A 15,820-nucleotide genomic window follows, 5' to 3' on the forward strand; every position below is an offset into this window, starting at 1 on the left:
GTTTGTAGCTCTTTTCAATCATTGTGAAGGAAGATCTGACTAGTAGGTCTAGTTACATAAGATAATTGTCCTAAGGAGTACTTTTCATTGAGGAATTTCGCTAACTCGAAAATTACAACCTTTATCATTTTTTCAAGTGTGTAGAAAATTTCAAGGGTTAAAAAGTGTTGTTTGTCACCGTTTTTGGTTATTGGTGAAACGATCGTTGAATGGAGACTGGTATTAACGTATTTCTTCGTCAACTTTGAAAATTATAATAGATATCCAAAAATGGTTAAAATTAAATTAAACGGTTTCATATGATTTATACGAGCATTTATTTAATTAATACGAATCTCTTGTTTTAACTTTTTGGAAAAGGTCGGAATAAAAATTGTTCAATTTTTTCTTGAGATCCTTTACGTATTTATGAGTTTTAAAAAAATCGGAATTCTCGAGTTATCGGAATTCTCTTGACAGTCAAATATTTTATTTGATTTATTTATTTTAATATCTTATGTGAGTGTTTAAAATAATTGTAAGAATTTTTATATCAAAGCAAATAATTATGAATAATTATTTTCTGATTAGACGTGTATATCTTTAACGTTATACGTTTATGTTTTCCTAGAGATTTGGGGATGGACTAGATTAGTTATACGTCGCTGATTAATTTACTAAAAAGTAATAGATTACAAGATTCAACATTCGGAAATAAATGATATGGAAAAATTAATATATGACAGATTGAAATAATATCTAAGAGATGATGCTTGAAATAACGAAGAAGTAATAATTTGAATATCTTTTCGTAAAGTATCAAACATTCGACTTGACAATCATTTGAAACCATTAAAAAATATATCAATCAAATAATAATATATTTTAATATATAATTTTAGGATGGAACTACTAAAACTGTAATAATTATAGTTTTTCGCATATTTATGAAATTGTACAATTACTCTGCCTTTGAGTTAATACATAGCAAACTGCCGATAAGAAGATGAGGGTTTCTAAATAAAAAAGTAAAAAAGAAACAATTTTCACTGTTTCCTATACTAATTTTACCAAAATAATTACAATTAGTTTCTGATAAAATGTTTTTGCGTTTACAATAAAAATTGATGTTTTAAAAGAAATTATTATATTGTAGTTCATATAGTTTCACAATAGAATCGCATAGGTATCTCTTTAAAAAAAATTACATTACATACATTTAGTTAATATTTGTAATATTCAAAGCCTAGCACGACTGTGTAGAAAGATCACTTACATCTACTTTTTAACAAGTTTCAAAGCAAAAGAAATGTTAGATTCCTGTGATTAATGGTTTCATGTGCACTAGACTAATTTTAGTTCATTGCAATTCAAGGTGTATTTCAATCTACTGTTTTAGGAATAGCATCGACAGTAATAATGAATTTACTACTTCAGTTTCTATCTTTAAAATAATTTATCAATTTTCCTACGAAAGGACTAAATTTTTAATAATATTAAGTTATTAACTGTAGGGTATTGAAATTGTATTCATATAGGAGGTAGTTGAATGCAAATTGATATAGCCCTGTAAAGAATCAATTGCACTTAGATGCAGAAGGTTGTTTCTCGATGAAACAAATGCTGTTTCATTCGAGTTGTCTGGCATTTTTAAATATTCTCTATAATATTTGGCAGGATTCTTGAATATTTTTTAATAATAATTTTGTACTATTTTATAACATCAGGTAACATGTTCTAACACAGTTGACTACTTCTAAACTTTACAATATTTTTTAACATTATTATACATATCCTAACATTGTCGAACATATTTGAACATGTTGTAGAATTTTTAAACTTTGCTCAATATTTTCGTATAATTTCAAACATTTTCCAGACTACTTAAACATTTTTCAACGTTTCTTTCATTTAACTAATTGCAAGTTATTTAATCGAACGAATTGCCGACGACTATCATTATACGTAACGTATTGATATTATAGATGTAATTCGTTGAAACAACCATGTTCGGACTACCTGTGATGTGTCTGGTACTGTACCTGTATAGCTCGCGCAGTACATACGTATAACCGTGTAAGTACTTACGGATGCATATAGCTAAGTATACGCTATATTGTAGACAGCATATACGTGCATATCCGAGACCGTCGTCGTTTCGTTCCAGGTCACAAAGTTTCGACTCTATCTCTACCTGGATAGGCATCTATGAAGGCACTACGCCACGGCCTCGCTCGGTTATCGTAAATGCACCATGCGCACTGCACTTTGTACCGTTACCGGGAATATAATCGCTCGTTGCCTGGCTTACCGAGACGGCTTCAGGGACGACTTGATGTCCGATCGAATTCGTCCTGGCTAACTGGGAGATTAACGGTACACGAAACATTATGCTTTTGCAAATCCAATTATTAACGACTTTTAGTGTCTCTATCGGAACTTTTTCACGCGTCGCTTTAGTCGGTAACTCGACTTTCACTTTTCTTTCCTCGTGTATCGTCGTGGCAAAAATCATTGGGACTTTTCAGATTTTAACCCATCAAGATGACACATCATTTCCGGTTGCGTTTAATGCTTTCAAATTTTTCTTTCTCCATTACAGATGTTATCATAATTTATTGAGGATTTACATTTGTTGATACTTTTTAAATAGGTATTCAAGTAAATATATAGTAAATATATATTAACAAATAATAAAGTATATATTCGTCTAACGCAGGCTAACTGCACTCATAATATATTCTAACGAAAATCTAAAGCAAACGAGGAAGAATGTTCTTGTTTATCTGAAAAAAAAATAATTTATTGTTGGAAGAATTAGTGTCATTTTGATTTTAAGATAACGTGTATACCCACCGAACGCAGTTAACTGGTTAAATAAATAAATTATACGAAAAAGGTAAAGGGGCTAGGAACGGTGTCGGAGTTGGAAGAGAATTGACATACCCGAAAGGACTTAATTATTAGATTTCTATCTTTCACGAGTCTTTGCAAACTTTTTAGTATGATATAAGAAGGTTAAATTATCGATAGATAAAGTATCAGTAGATAAATAGATATGACTGGTGTCATTTCTTTATTATTGAAAAACTAATGTTTCTGACGTGGTATGTAATCATTCGTTGATGCGAAAATTACCTATCGATCCGAAATAATACGTGTGTCACACGGTAGTCAATGCGTTGATGAAATATTTCTGGTCGAATGTTTATGTAACGCTTTTTTCTTCAGTATACTAGCGATTGCGCGTACCGGTTTTGTCTCTTCGATACCTACGTTCGTAGTAAGTGACGTAAGTGTTAGAACAGCAGCATATTGAAAAGTTCACAGTATGTATATGATTTGTATCAATGTTATATTAGTCTGAAGGAAATTGTACGTATACTATTGGAAGAAAGAAACTGAAAGAATAAAAGAAAATTACAGAGAAAATTAAGAACTTAGAAGAATTTTAAACGACACATATCCAAATTATAAATAATCAATTAACAGCGTACATATGTAATACTGTTCTTCGAACACTTTAATTTATATTATGTAATTGTGTACTGCAATGATTTACTATAATTTATAGAAATATAGCTTTCAACGTATTGTAGGTCAATTTTCATAAAGCGTGTATTATTGACCTATACTTTACATTTGTAAAAATAAAAAGTATTTAGATTTTAATAAGTAGGTGTTATCCAGTAGGACATGTGATATTTTGCTGTATTTCTTTATGTTGTTTATAACAGATAAACAGGTAGTACTAATGTATTTAGTATTATTTATATTATTCTATTATTAATCATTGTGTTAATATGTAATTTCAATTGTTTCAATAACTATGAAACTACAGGAAAGATTTAAAATTAACAGATTCCAATTACATTCTAATAAATTAATAAACTTCAATACCAAATTCATGTCTGCATCAGATTGATAATTGCAGTTCAATTTATCATCGACTTTTACTATTGCTAAACCATTTCCATAGTATTCGATAACATTAATAAAAAAATCTGGTCGAAATCAGGAATTCCAAATAAAGAAAGTTTAATTTTGTAATTCCTTTAGTTTTAAATAATTACCCAAGTAGTTCTATCTGATATACATTTAAAGAAATATGAGCATATTAATGAATGACATGAACAAAAGATTTTTAAAAATAATTATGTTTCAATTGTCAAAACTCTATTCGACTATATTTATCACAATATAATCGTAAATAATTAATATTCTTCTATCTAATGTGATAGGTGCATTTATCGCGATATGACTTTGTTATGATTTAATAAAGAATAATTAAAAATGGTTTATTCAAAATTACCGATTTCGTATTGAACTATGTAATAATTGTATTAATTAGATGTTACATCAGCTATATTGTAACAGAATTAAGATTACATTTAAACCTTTCACATAAATTAATTTTGTCGTTGTATATTCGTATGTAGATCAATCGTATCGCATGAAGATTGTATCAATCGTATTATCACGAGTTCCATCGCCTATTTCAATTTTTTTTGACGTAATGGCAAAATGACTTTCCGACAGACAATATATTGAGTCATCTCGCATCGACTTTTTACTGGAGAAAGTGAATAAAGTACTCACAGTTACTCAATCAGTCGAGTGAAAATGAAATGTATAAAAGACGAACGAAACGCAACGACAAATAACTGTCCGACTTTCGTGTAGTCAAAACAGTTAGATTATGACATAACTGTACAAAGAGACGTTAGAAGTTAAACCGTGAGCACTCGCGATAATTGAAGCGATTACCGAAGTATCACAGGATACTCGTTCCACGGAGACTTTTTATTTCGTTCGGAAGGTCAAGAACATGATTACGGTGGAATTTAAACCAGGTAGGGTCAAGGAGTATATAGACATCTGAAATACATTCTGTCCATCAGTTAAGTATTCCTGATACTTGATTGTTATTAAGAAACTGTAATTTCTGATAGAACTATTATACAATTATACCAAGCAATCCTACTAATCTTAAGAAGTAGATTAACTTATATTTGTATCAGTTGGTAACTGTGAATGTATAATGCCTCTTAGAAGTACCTTAACAAACAGAGAAAATTGCGTTGACCTTGTATCACGGTGGTACAATGGTCTTTTCCAACGGTGTGGTCCAAATATAATTAACACCATAATTATTAGGTACGTCAAAATGATTCTTTTCAGATTCCTTATTTCACAATTATTTAAAAGATACAGCTACTTTTTTGAATGATTATTAAACAAATTGATTTAGCAATACGCAAACTAAAATATCAATGACTCGAGCTCTTAATAAATACATTCTTATAATTTTCACAAGAAAATAAAAACCAGTCGATTTGACTGTTCGGCAATTCTTCTCTTATAACGTAGTAAACGTAACTGTGTAAATCAGAAAATTAAGAACGTATATCAAAGACCAAAAGAGTACTTTCGTAGAAGATTACCAGAAATTCAGAAAGGAATCATTTTTCAAAATACCATGTTGTATAAGCAATGGTTCAAATCGCAAGTGAAAAAGCATGATTTTATATGAAAAGGTAAATGAAATCATAGAACAGAATTTGAATTATATTTTCCAACATATTCCAAAATGCATTCTTCGAAATATAACACGACAGATTAATCCCTTTTCCTATAATTTCTTCCACAACTGTGCAGAATTACTTCGTCGTTAATAATTTAGTAGAAAAAGAAAAAAATTGTATGCTTATTCCGTGTCTATGTTTATTCTAAGGGTTAAACATTAATAATAGCCGCATAATATTTCATTCACATTCAAACTAAATAAACAACATTTCAATTTGTCGAATTCGATCGAAAATTTTCATTAGAACTCTGAGTTCACATTATAGAAAAACGGGTTAACGATGAATTAGAATAAACAGAAGACAAAATTAATAACAGCTCTGTAATATTTCACTCAGGTTCAAAATAGATAATTAACATTTCGATTTCTCGAATTCGATGGAAAATTTTCATCAGAAATCTAAGTCGATATTATAGAAAAAGGGGCAACGATTAATTAGAATAAATAGAAGACAAATGTTGAACTACTCAACCTTTTTTCCATGATAAAACATCCGTGGACTTACCTGCAACAAAAAAAGTAAATGTTATGTTAATAGATCTGTATAGAAAAATTGCACGACATCAAAGTACAGTATGTGTTCGACTATATTCATGAAGCATATAAGTTCACGCATAAAAGTATGTGTATGATCATCTATGAAAACACACAGACGGAACGACGAAAAAATTAATAGAATCATACGCTGAGCCGGTCTCTACTAAAGTCCAAGTAAATCTTAATCCGAGTATAATCCAGCGGTAAAAATCCGAGCGCCAGTAATTTTGCTCGATCGACGGATTATTTCGAAGGCGAGCCACGAGTACGTAAATCCTAGTAGGAAAACGTACCGGCAGTTTGTTCATGTCGATATTTACGTACGATACAAAAGATGTCCGACGGTTGCGTGTTTGCGCGTGTCCAAAGCCCTACCTGGGATTTTCCTGCGTGAAATTTATGATCATCCCATAAGATTTACAGTTTTCGTCGGGTTTTACCAGATTGTCCATGAGATCCAGCCAATCGTAAAATTGCGAGTTTTAATAGGGTTTGTTTAGGCTGACACGTAACCTTTCTGCACACGTTCGAAACGCTTAACGCCGACCGCGGATTTCAGGATAAACAATAACAATAACCGGTAGTTCAAATATTATTCGATCGTAATCCCGAGACAAGAGATAAAAGAATTCGTTGAATATGCATCAAGATTCTATTTACAGAGTAAACGGAATTATTTACGTGCGATGGGCGTAGCCTATTCGATCCACGGTTTAATCGAATGAGCATATGCGCAACAAACCGTTGTACGCCGTTGCAAACGGCCAATTTCGTGTAAAATTGATTTTATTGTTATTGCACTGGCGTAAAGGCTGATTCATTTAAATATACATGAAACGCGTCGACTATTGCTTACCTACAATTTTTAATTGCGCGTCCTATGATCACGTAATAAATTATTACTAATAATAGATGTTAGTCTAAATACGTCGTAAAACAGAGATGAAAGGTCTGTTTGAGCTTATTACGGCAATATTGGAATTTTAACAACACAGTTTGTATTTTTGAACTAATTTTCAGGAAACTGAATTTTGCAAATGGTCATTTTCAGTGAGATCAACTGATATCACTACATATAGAAAAACTCAGATATCATATTGTTATGTAATATATTTTAAACAGACAATCAATTCGAATCAAATTTAATATTTTTTTAAATACTGTAGTAATTAGCACGGTTGCGTAATTAAGTATCTTTATATAAAAACGAGATTTCTTGTTACCAGTACGCAACTGTTAACACATTGTTGACCGTCAATTTTACGCAAAAATTAATCCATGTTCCCGGTTATTATTCCGTAATTAAATCTGAAAGTGGTACAATCTAAAGAAATTTCAATACACTTTATTTATACATAATGAATTGAAATGAAACTTTGGACATATAGTTTATATAACTTATATATTATTATTATATAACTACAAGTATAAACACGTGTTAACTGGTAATCGGTCAACAATGTGTTAAAGATGTATTAGAAGCAATAAGAAATTTTTATTACAAATTAATTTTGATGTGACAATCATCTTACTTTTGTTGAAACTTTGTTTAATGCTCGCGTAAAGATAGAGTCGACTAAATGATCATTGTTGTGATCAGTTTAGTCTTTATAAGAGTTTAAGAATCAAATTATGGGTAACTTAAGAATGTACTAGAAAATTGATTTGAACATAAAATCCTTCTACCTACATTACTTTTCTTTATTTTTTAATTTACAATCTTTACGTGGTCCGCTTTGCATAACCATCATTAATATAGAAAGTAGAAATGTGCGAAAACCGGGAAATATCAAGTTGAGTATTTTGGGGGGTTTCGGAGCGGGTCCTCCAGATTTCTGAAATTGTAGAGGACATAATATGCGGTAAAAATAATACCCAATAATATTTCATTATATTTTATTACATTTTACTCAATTTATTACTTCTTTTACGGAAACGTAAAGGCAAACTTACTTTGGAATAAATCCGACTTTTTTAAGAACCTGGTCCGACCCGATTATTGCGTTCTCGCACACCTCTAATACAGACTAATTAAAAATAAAAACACAGTGAACCTATCGACACCAGGAGATACCAATGTAGCGATTAAGATATGTATCAACTGTACCGTTAAAAGAAAATTGCACCGCCTCTTCTTAACACCTAATAATTGTAATACGCCGCAGTATTCGAATGTAATTAATAATTAAGGAATCTATACACAGTCCATGAGAACGAATGGTAGCCGAAGGGTGTTGCAGTTATAAGCTGCGAGAAAAAAATTATATACGTGTTTACGTGGCTCGTTACTTTAAGGCACTGGTATTCGCTTACAGCGATGCGAAAAAGACAATGGCCTTGTACATCCGGCGGAAATATATGTCGGTAACAGTGAAACAAAAACTGATAAAATACCGGGAGATAGCATCGCGTATTACTGTTTCCTTCGTCCGTAAAATACAACTGTGTATTTACCAATATTATTTCCAGGAACAGATACTTAGTATATTTGTTTAAGATTGTTTCGCGCGATTTAATCGTGAGAAAAGAGAGAGTAATTTTGGGCTTTTGATCAGATGTTCAAATAATTGATTATTATTTAAATGCGCATTCAGTTACACTAAACTGATGTATCATAACGAAAGCATATGATAAATTTTCGAAATTTTTATGTATACATGAGTGCTCGAAGTAAAATATTTCAAGATTAAATTTATATGAACAGTACTTTCATTTTACATTTAAATTTTTGAAATTCTTAAAAGAAAAAATGAATGATTTTAGACGAACAAGTAAGCATATAGTTGATCTCTTAATAAAGTTATATATTATTTAAGGTACGTTTTTCAAAGATATTTTTGATTTTATTTACTATAATTGAAGTAAAACTATAAAAGAGGAATATACGTAGACATTTATTTTAAACGATTAAAATGTAATATTTGCACATTACTGATACTTTAAAGATAAATGAAAATTCTTTTTATGTTTCCCTTTGAAAACTGTTATACCCATTTCTCGATTTTTGATATTAGACAATACGGAAATACTTAAAGAAATGTAAATCTGAGTTCTGTAAAAAATGAACAGTAATTATGGCGGCAGTTTTAATTCTCCGCCAACAGAGGGCCAACACGCCCTAGACCTTTCCTGTTCCTAGTCAATTCAGAGTGAATTTGTATGTAAGTATCTACTAAACCTCTTCCACTCATCCGGGCGTTTAAGGCGCGAGTCTACACACCAGGTTGCCTTACTAATAATAATGAGTTCACTAGTAGACCATAGAGGAAATGCCCTCACTTCCCTCTCTCCCAAACTTTTCTAATACCATTCTCTATAGCAAATCCTAGGGTGATTCAGTAATAATACATAATAATAATCATCTTGCCTTTCCATGATAAAAACCTTTCATTAGCGTGTCAAAATGAATGATTAACGTCAACAAGTAAATACGAGAAAATTAACCTTTGGTTAACGTTGAAAGCGTAATGTGAAAGTAACTGTACCCTATCCATATAAGTTTATTATGGATTATATGAACCTGGCACCTCTCGTCTAAGTGGTTAGATTCGAAGGTGCGCACACCTTACCCACACGAATTTTCGGTTTTGGTATATGATTCGCTGAGGCGCTCACGTACACTAATCTGGTCGCGCAGCAAAGAGCGGGAAAAAGTTTTTGGACTCGCAATTGGATTTCTCGGAGCGACTGTTCTTGCTATTACGACGACGTGAGTGCCAGGTTCCCAGAAACTGGACGGTATTGTTCTCTAACGACAGGGTTAGTAAATAACTTGTTCCTCGAACTGAAAGGACAAGTGCGATAATGGAACACGTATACTCGCGATTAACGAGATCACGCCCCTCAGGTTTGGCCACTTTTGTTGTTGGCTGACCGAACTATTAGCGAGTGCTAATAAAGCAAAGTATGTACAAAAATACTTTAGATAACGAAATATTTTAACTTTAGAGTGACCGGCTAAGTCACCAGACTTGAACTTCAAAAAATTATTAGGCATAGTTAATGAGATTAGTACATGCTGAGGGAGACAATTTCGTACATTATTAAGCAATTAATAAACAAAAAACTTGTTAAAAAATTATTTAAATCTATACAGACTAAAGGAGAAGTTACAAAATATTGAAGTAATATTTTCTTTTACGTAGTAGTTTAAAAAGATGCTATCTTTTTATCCCACTAGTACATATTGCAAAATAAATGTCTTTGTTTTCGTATAATTTGTTATTCTTATTAAACAGTATAAATATCAAAAGTAATTCAATGTATAGTTTTAAAAGTTAAAAACATCTTATTTATATAGTGTGCTAGTTTTTTGTCCCTGAGTGTAGATAAACATGTCTATGCCTTTTATTCGTGTCGACGACGACAAATTCCAGCGCCAATGTGTTAAGATCAGTCGTGAACGTTCCCAGATAACTAAATAAATTACAAGACATGACATGCAACCGACACATAAAGTACTTTATTATAGCAGCGAACTGATTAATGGGGTTGTACCCATTCACTAATTAAAACGCACAATGAAGCAATTTCCTGAAGGTACAAATTAGCACATAAAATGCTATTGATAATTCGGGATTGACTAATATGATTTGTCTTGTTATGGAAACTTAATTACAATAAATATTAGCTTCAAAGTGTGTTACAGGAATGATTAATAGTTTAACCGTTAGTACCGCAGCAAAAGATCATAATAAAAATATTTATACTATTACTACATATACTATACAGTCATATACTATGACTAAGGTTATAACCCTTCAAAGTCAAATTGGGCACGAAAAAAAATTGCAATTAAGTAATCTGTACAAGTAATCAGCACAAGATGACAAACACGATGGTAAAGTTTCATTCATCAAAAGTGAAAAATAAAAATATTTGATTTTTCAGTTAAAGGTCTGAAGCTCATCGCGAGCCTTTAATGGTGCCGAACACTTCTGCTCACAGTCTTTCCTTTTCCTTCAATCTTCGTTTCTTGGGGTCAATTCGCTTCTACCTATTCATAATTGCAACCTTCCGGTCCCGTTGAATGTTGCAATTATTCAATGTTGATTGCAGTATACCATACTACACAAGTAACTTCACAGTGCTTCAAGGAAGAGTTTCAGCATCGAAAAACTTGTAAACAGTGCTGTGTATACGGAAACTGCATTTCAGCGATTCAATCAGTCGAAGAGAAACCTTCTAACCAAATGCAAGTGGGACCGCGACGGAAGATGGTGAATCCGCACGATGAATTCCGCGTGCGGTAACATTGCGCCGAGTATTTTCTTCCGCGGAGCGTTAATCGCGCGAAAGTGAAAACGTGTTTTCTATAATTTGCATCCATCCACGTTCGCAAATGTTTTTTGCTCCCTCGAACAGGAACAAACACGTCCCCTGAATGCCTCCGGCGATAAGGAAATGTGTGCGTGAGATTGAAGACCTGACTAGAGAAACCATTTCGGGCTCTATTAGGAAAGAAGGCGGTTGTCTGGTAATAAATTGCTTCGAGCACAATGAGTAAAACCAGTGTAATTCCATTGGAAGCCATCAATTATTTCGGAAACGTCAGTTAACTTTCCTACGCTGCCATTTGGCTTCTTTCCAATACGTTCATCTACTAACTTTATTATTCTATACAAGGGTTCTTGTTCATGAACTTGTCACTGTTTTAGTATCATTTTATACCACTATTAAGCATGTCTCAGGCTAGTGGTTCTTCCTACGTTCTATAGATTGGTTATTAAATATCCTATTAATGCGATATTAATTAATCAAAGTTTTTTCTGCCATTTTTCTCGAACGTTTAACGCCTTCTGACAGAGATTAGGTTCTAACTACAATAAGACTGTTGAGTATGAGATAGCGGATGTATTAGTGGTGCTTGATTTTAATCCTTGAAAATGTTGTCAATTTGGAATTGACTTTTCGATAACAATTTTGAATGTAATATTTGTTGGCTAAATGTACATTTTTTGCTAAAGGACAATCATTACCATAAAGCTGGATGAAATTCCAGGAAACAATTTAAATTTTTATCTATTTCATTTAGATAATTTTAGAAAGTTATTAATGCTATCAAAATGTATTCATAAAAAGTAAACTGTTTTTTAAAATGGATGGGACACACTTTAATTTAAAGTGTAAGTAAAAATTACAGTCAACCATTTTCACTTATAAAAATCTAATCGGATACACATATTAATAATTGAAACTGCAAGTTCAAGTGCAATGTTCTAATACAAAAAGCTTAATTCTTGCAACGAAGTTGTTAACATATTTGAAATTTCTTTTACCTTTCAAAACCGTCCTTGTTCAAATATTAAAATTGAATTAAATTTATGTATTGGTTGTAATTTAAAAAAAAATAGAATTAATTTGTACTATTCACAATCTTTTTGTTTCAAAATAATCATGACACTTTTGCATTGTTACATGAAAAATACTGCAGTAAATTAAAAATCATTTTTATTATATTCTAAAACTTAGTTTGAATAATAAATACAGTTAAATAATAAAAACAGTTTAGAATATCCTTTATGATGAAAGAAGTAAAAAAAAATGAAAAATATAAACGTTCGCGATATGGATTCACCTCTGAACAATATTTAGAGCCCAATATCATATAACTATGGTCATATATTTAGAACGAAACATAACTAGAAATAGCCAGTACAGCTGGTTGTTATAAAATCGACGAAAAAAATATTGCAGGAATGAAAAAGCTGTTTAAAGCGTGCATTTCTACAACATTTGTCAATTTTATGACAATCGGTTTCTCCGTTCGAAATCTGCAGAATTACCTAAAACAATATGATTCCAAATCAACTTTTGCTTCAAAAACATAAAGAAATATTTAAAATTTATTTGTGAACATATATTTAAAAAGATTACGATTAAGGGTCATCATTATTCTACTTGTAAGTTTCCCGATTTTCTGAAAATTTAAGAAATGGATAAAACCGCTGTTTCTTTCAGTCGTAATGTGTAAGCAGATCATGATTTACATTGACTATTACAGTTACATCAAGTTAATTCCAAATTAATTATAATTATTACTCTCCACAACTGTAACATTATCAAAAATTTGAAGGTTTTAATAAATTCAGAGGTACAGGAACTGATTTCCCCTTGTGGTAGAAAAAGTCGTTAATTATTGTGATAGTGAGCAAAAATAAGATTTATGTAGGCAACGATTGACATTAAATATATAGCATTACCAAGTACAAATTACTTCGCGGAACTAGCAAACAGTGTGGTCTTGGAATTTTAATTAACATCCGATCGATGTTTGTCCGATAAATCGTTTGAACGTGGGTTGACGAATTGGCGCCCTCGGTGAGAGTTAAATAAAACAACAAGATCCTGACTCCTACTTGAAAGCTTGTCCATTCTAATTATTATTCTAGAGTGCACGGAAGACATGAACTTGGAAAGTCGACAGTCCATTTGCCGAAGGTGACACACTGGAAACCCAGAGCACACAAGTGTTCATTTTTCAGAGGAGAACTCTCTCCAATTTCATATCAGACTCCGTCGGAATTCCGGTTTAACTAGTTTAGAGTGTAGTCGTCAATGGGCCAGATAATCAATTATTAATATTTATTGTTAGTCAATTTTTAGAGTTACACTTTCCATAAACGTACACCAATAACCAATAACCGTAATGCAGACAAATGGCGAACGTAAATCACCTACTAAATGAAATGCATTTACATACATGCTTAACCCATTTGCAGTGTTCAAGTCAACTTGACCCACAACAAAATCCTTCTGTTAAATCAAATTTTTTATCGTAGAAGTATGTGGAGTATTCTAACACTGTCATGTTATTTATATTGACTACATCCGTAATTGCATATCAACGTATTCCATTCGGGTCATAAGAAACCAATGTAATAACTATTTAAATAGTGTGTACAAATTTAGAAATAAAAAGGTGTACGGATCTGCATATATAATCTATTTATTTTTTAGACAATTCTTCTACTTTATTATTGGCGGAGTTTTTTTTTTGTAAAAACATTTTTTGATAAATACTATTGTTTATAAATTTTTACATTTCGTAAGAACATTTTACAATATATTTATTATAACACATTGATTCCCTCCGTTTTTATAATGAATTTTTATTCTTGTTAATGTAATTTGTTGTTATCTAGCATTCAATGTATATAGATTCTTTTTAACAAGATGTTCCTTTTAGGTTTTAGTTGTTTCTACCATGTTCAGCAATTTCTTTCAAATTATTATTCCCTTTCTTTTGTTTTCTATTATTTCTGTGCGCAATGGAATTACTATATTTATATTTTCTTTTGCTTCGTATTGCCGAAAAGTAAGAAACAGATTATTCCTTATAATCTATAAAGAACTACAAGTTTAAAACACAGGAAATACTTATAGCATCAATCTCAAATTCACATAATATTATGTCAAAAAATTTTTCTTTCAATTAGTTTTAGATTATTAATAATATTAAGTGGTTAAATACTGAATAATAACAATTATGTAGTATCCGAGTTAGGCAATAACACGAGTATCTTATACTTTGCATTCATAAAGTAAAATCATAATTTGTGCAAGATTTCATTATGCTGATACCAATTACTGTTACAATTAACAGTAATGCAAATAATTATTTGAATAGATACGAGTTAACTTTCGAGACATCGAGGTCATTTTCTTCATAACAATAACCTGCATTATCTGATCTCTTTATGAATTTTGCCGTTGAATCGTTACGCCCTTCCTCGAACTAGATCACTTCTTCCTTTCACCAAAGAAGGTACCGTAAACATTAATCAATATTAATATAATACTAGTGGTTCGTCACACAAGTAATTTACTTATATATTCCAACAGCAAAAGAACCTCTAGAACATCAGTAATTTAACTAATAAATAAAACTACCTACTTACTGTGAGAAATATTAGGAGTTATAAAGAAATTAAAGCTTCTAGAAATTTTCTGTTCCATGCTTCGTGTTCCTTTCAATGACAAAGCGAGTTTACTTCGCAAGGTTCTGGTCTCAATACCTCGTGTACATAATTTATGAGTTGCACGCCAATTTTCTTACGATATTATTTCCCGACCTCCATTCAGTAGTAAATATATATTGCATACTGTTCTCGTTCTTCAATTCCATGTTGGTCTTCTCTTTATTTCCATAGTTAAGTCAAAGACTTCAATTACATCGGAAATGATGAAAAAGAATGTTATTTGTTGTTTGCTATTAATGTTTGTCACTTTCTTTTTAAATGAGTTTTATTCAAAGAAACTACTATGTGTATACAACACATATTTTGTTCTTTAACATTTCATTTTGTTAGAGTTATTATAAATTTTTGAAATTTCAATTGCAAAAATTGTGAACCGAATATTTTCCGTTTTCAGATGCTGAGACTCAAGATTTTATTTCACTAAAATTTTTTTGTAGATCTCGGTATGTTTGAAATTTTGTCTTGATGAGCAAAAATTTTGATGAATTATGAATTTCTTTCTCCTTGAAATATAAAATTTATTTTTTGATTTCAAGTACAGTATACATTCAATTGTGTAAATATAACTTTTTACAAGTTTCATATAAAGATGATCATGTTTATTTTCGAATATGTATGATCGTATATTGCAAATACTTCCGATTCTGTACATTATTCTATTAACGCGGTATTGCCATGTGTGGTATTTTTTCATTGGGTAATTAATACCCTATAGATTTTATGCATTTGTTACGTA

General features: G+C 31.1%; 1 protein-coding gene across 4 annotated transcripts in view; it reads right to left on the reverse strand.

The window, feature by feature from the left end:
• centrocortin (cerebellar degeneration-related protein 2-like) overlaps window positions 1–15,820 on the reverse strand; it is a 200,138-nt gene that overhangs the window by 106,379 nt on the left and 77,939 nt on the right. Inside the window, exons 1-2 of one of the 4 annotated variants that reach the window (XM_076372319.1) lie at window positions 15,004–15,081; window positions 6,039–6,071 (exon numbers count right to left, since the gene is read on the reverse strand). The exons of the other annotated variants lie outside the window; for them this stretch is intronic. Coding sequence (XP_076228434.1) covers window positions 6,039–6,071; window positions 15,004–15,061 — 91 coding nt within the window. The 5' untranslated portion in view covers window positions 15,062–15,081. Of the gene's footprint in view, window positions 1–6,038; window positions 6,072–15,003; window positions 15,082–15,820 lie in introns of those variants that run through there. 4 annotated transcript variants of the gene reach the window in all.

Source organism: Nomia melanderi, chromosome 11 (assembly GCF_051020985.1).
Source record: "Nomia melanderi isolate GNS246 chromosome 11, iyNomMela1, whole genome shotgun sequence".
Lineage (NCBI taxonomy): Eukaryota > Metazoa > Arthropoda > Insecta > Hymenoptera > Halictidae > Nomia > Nomia melanderi.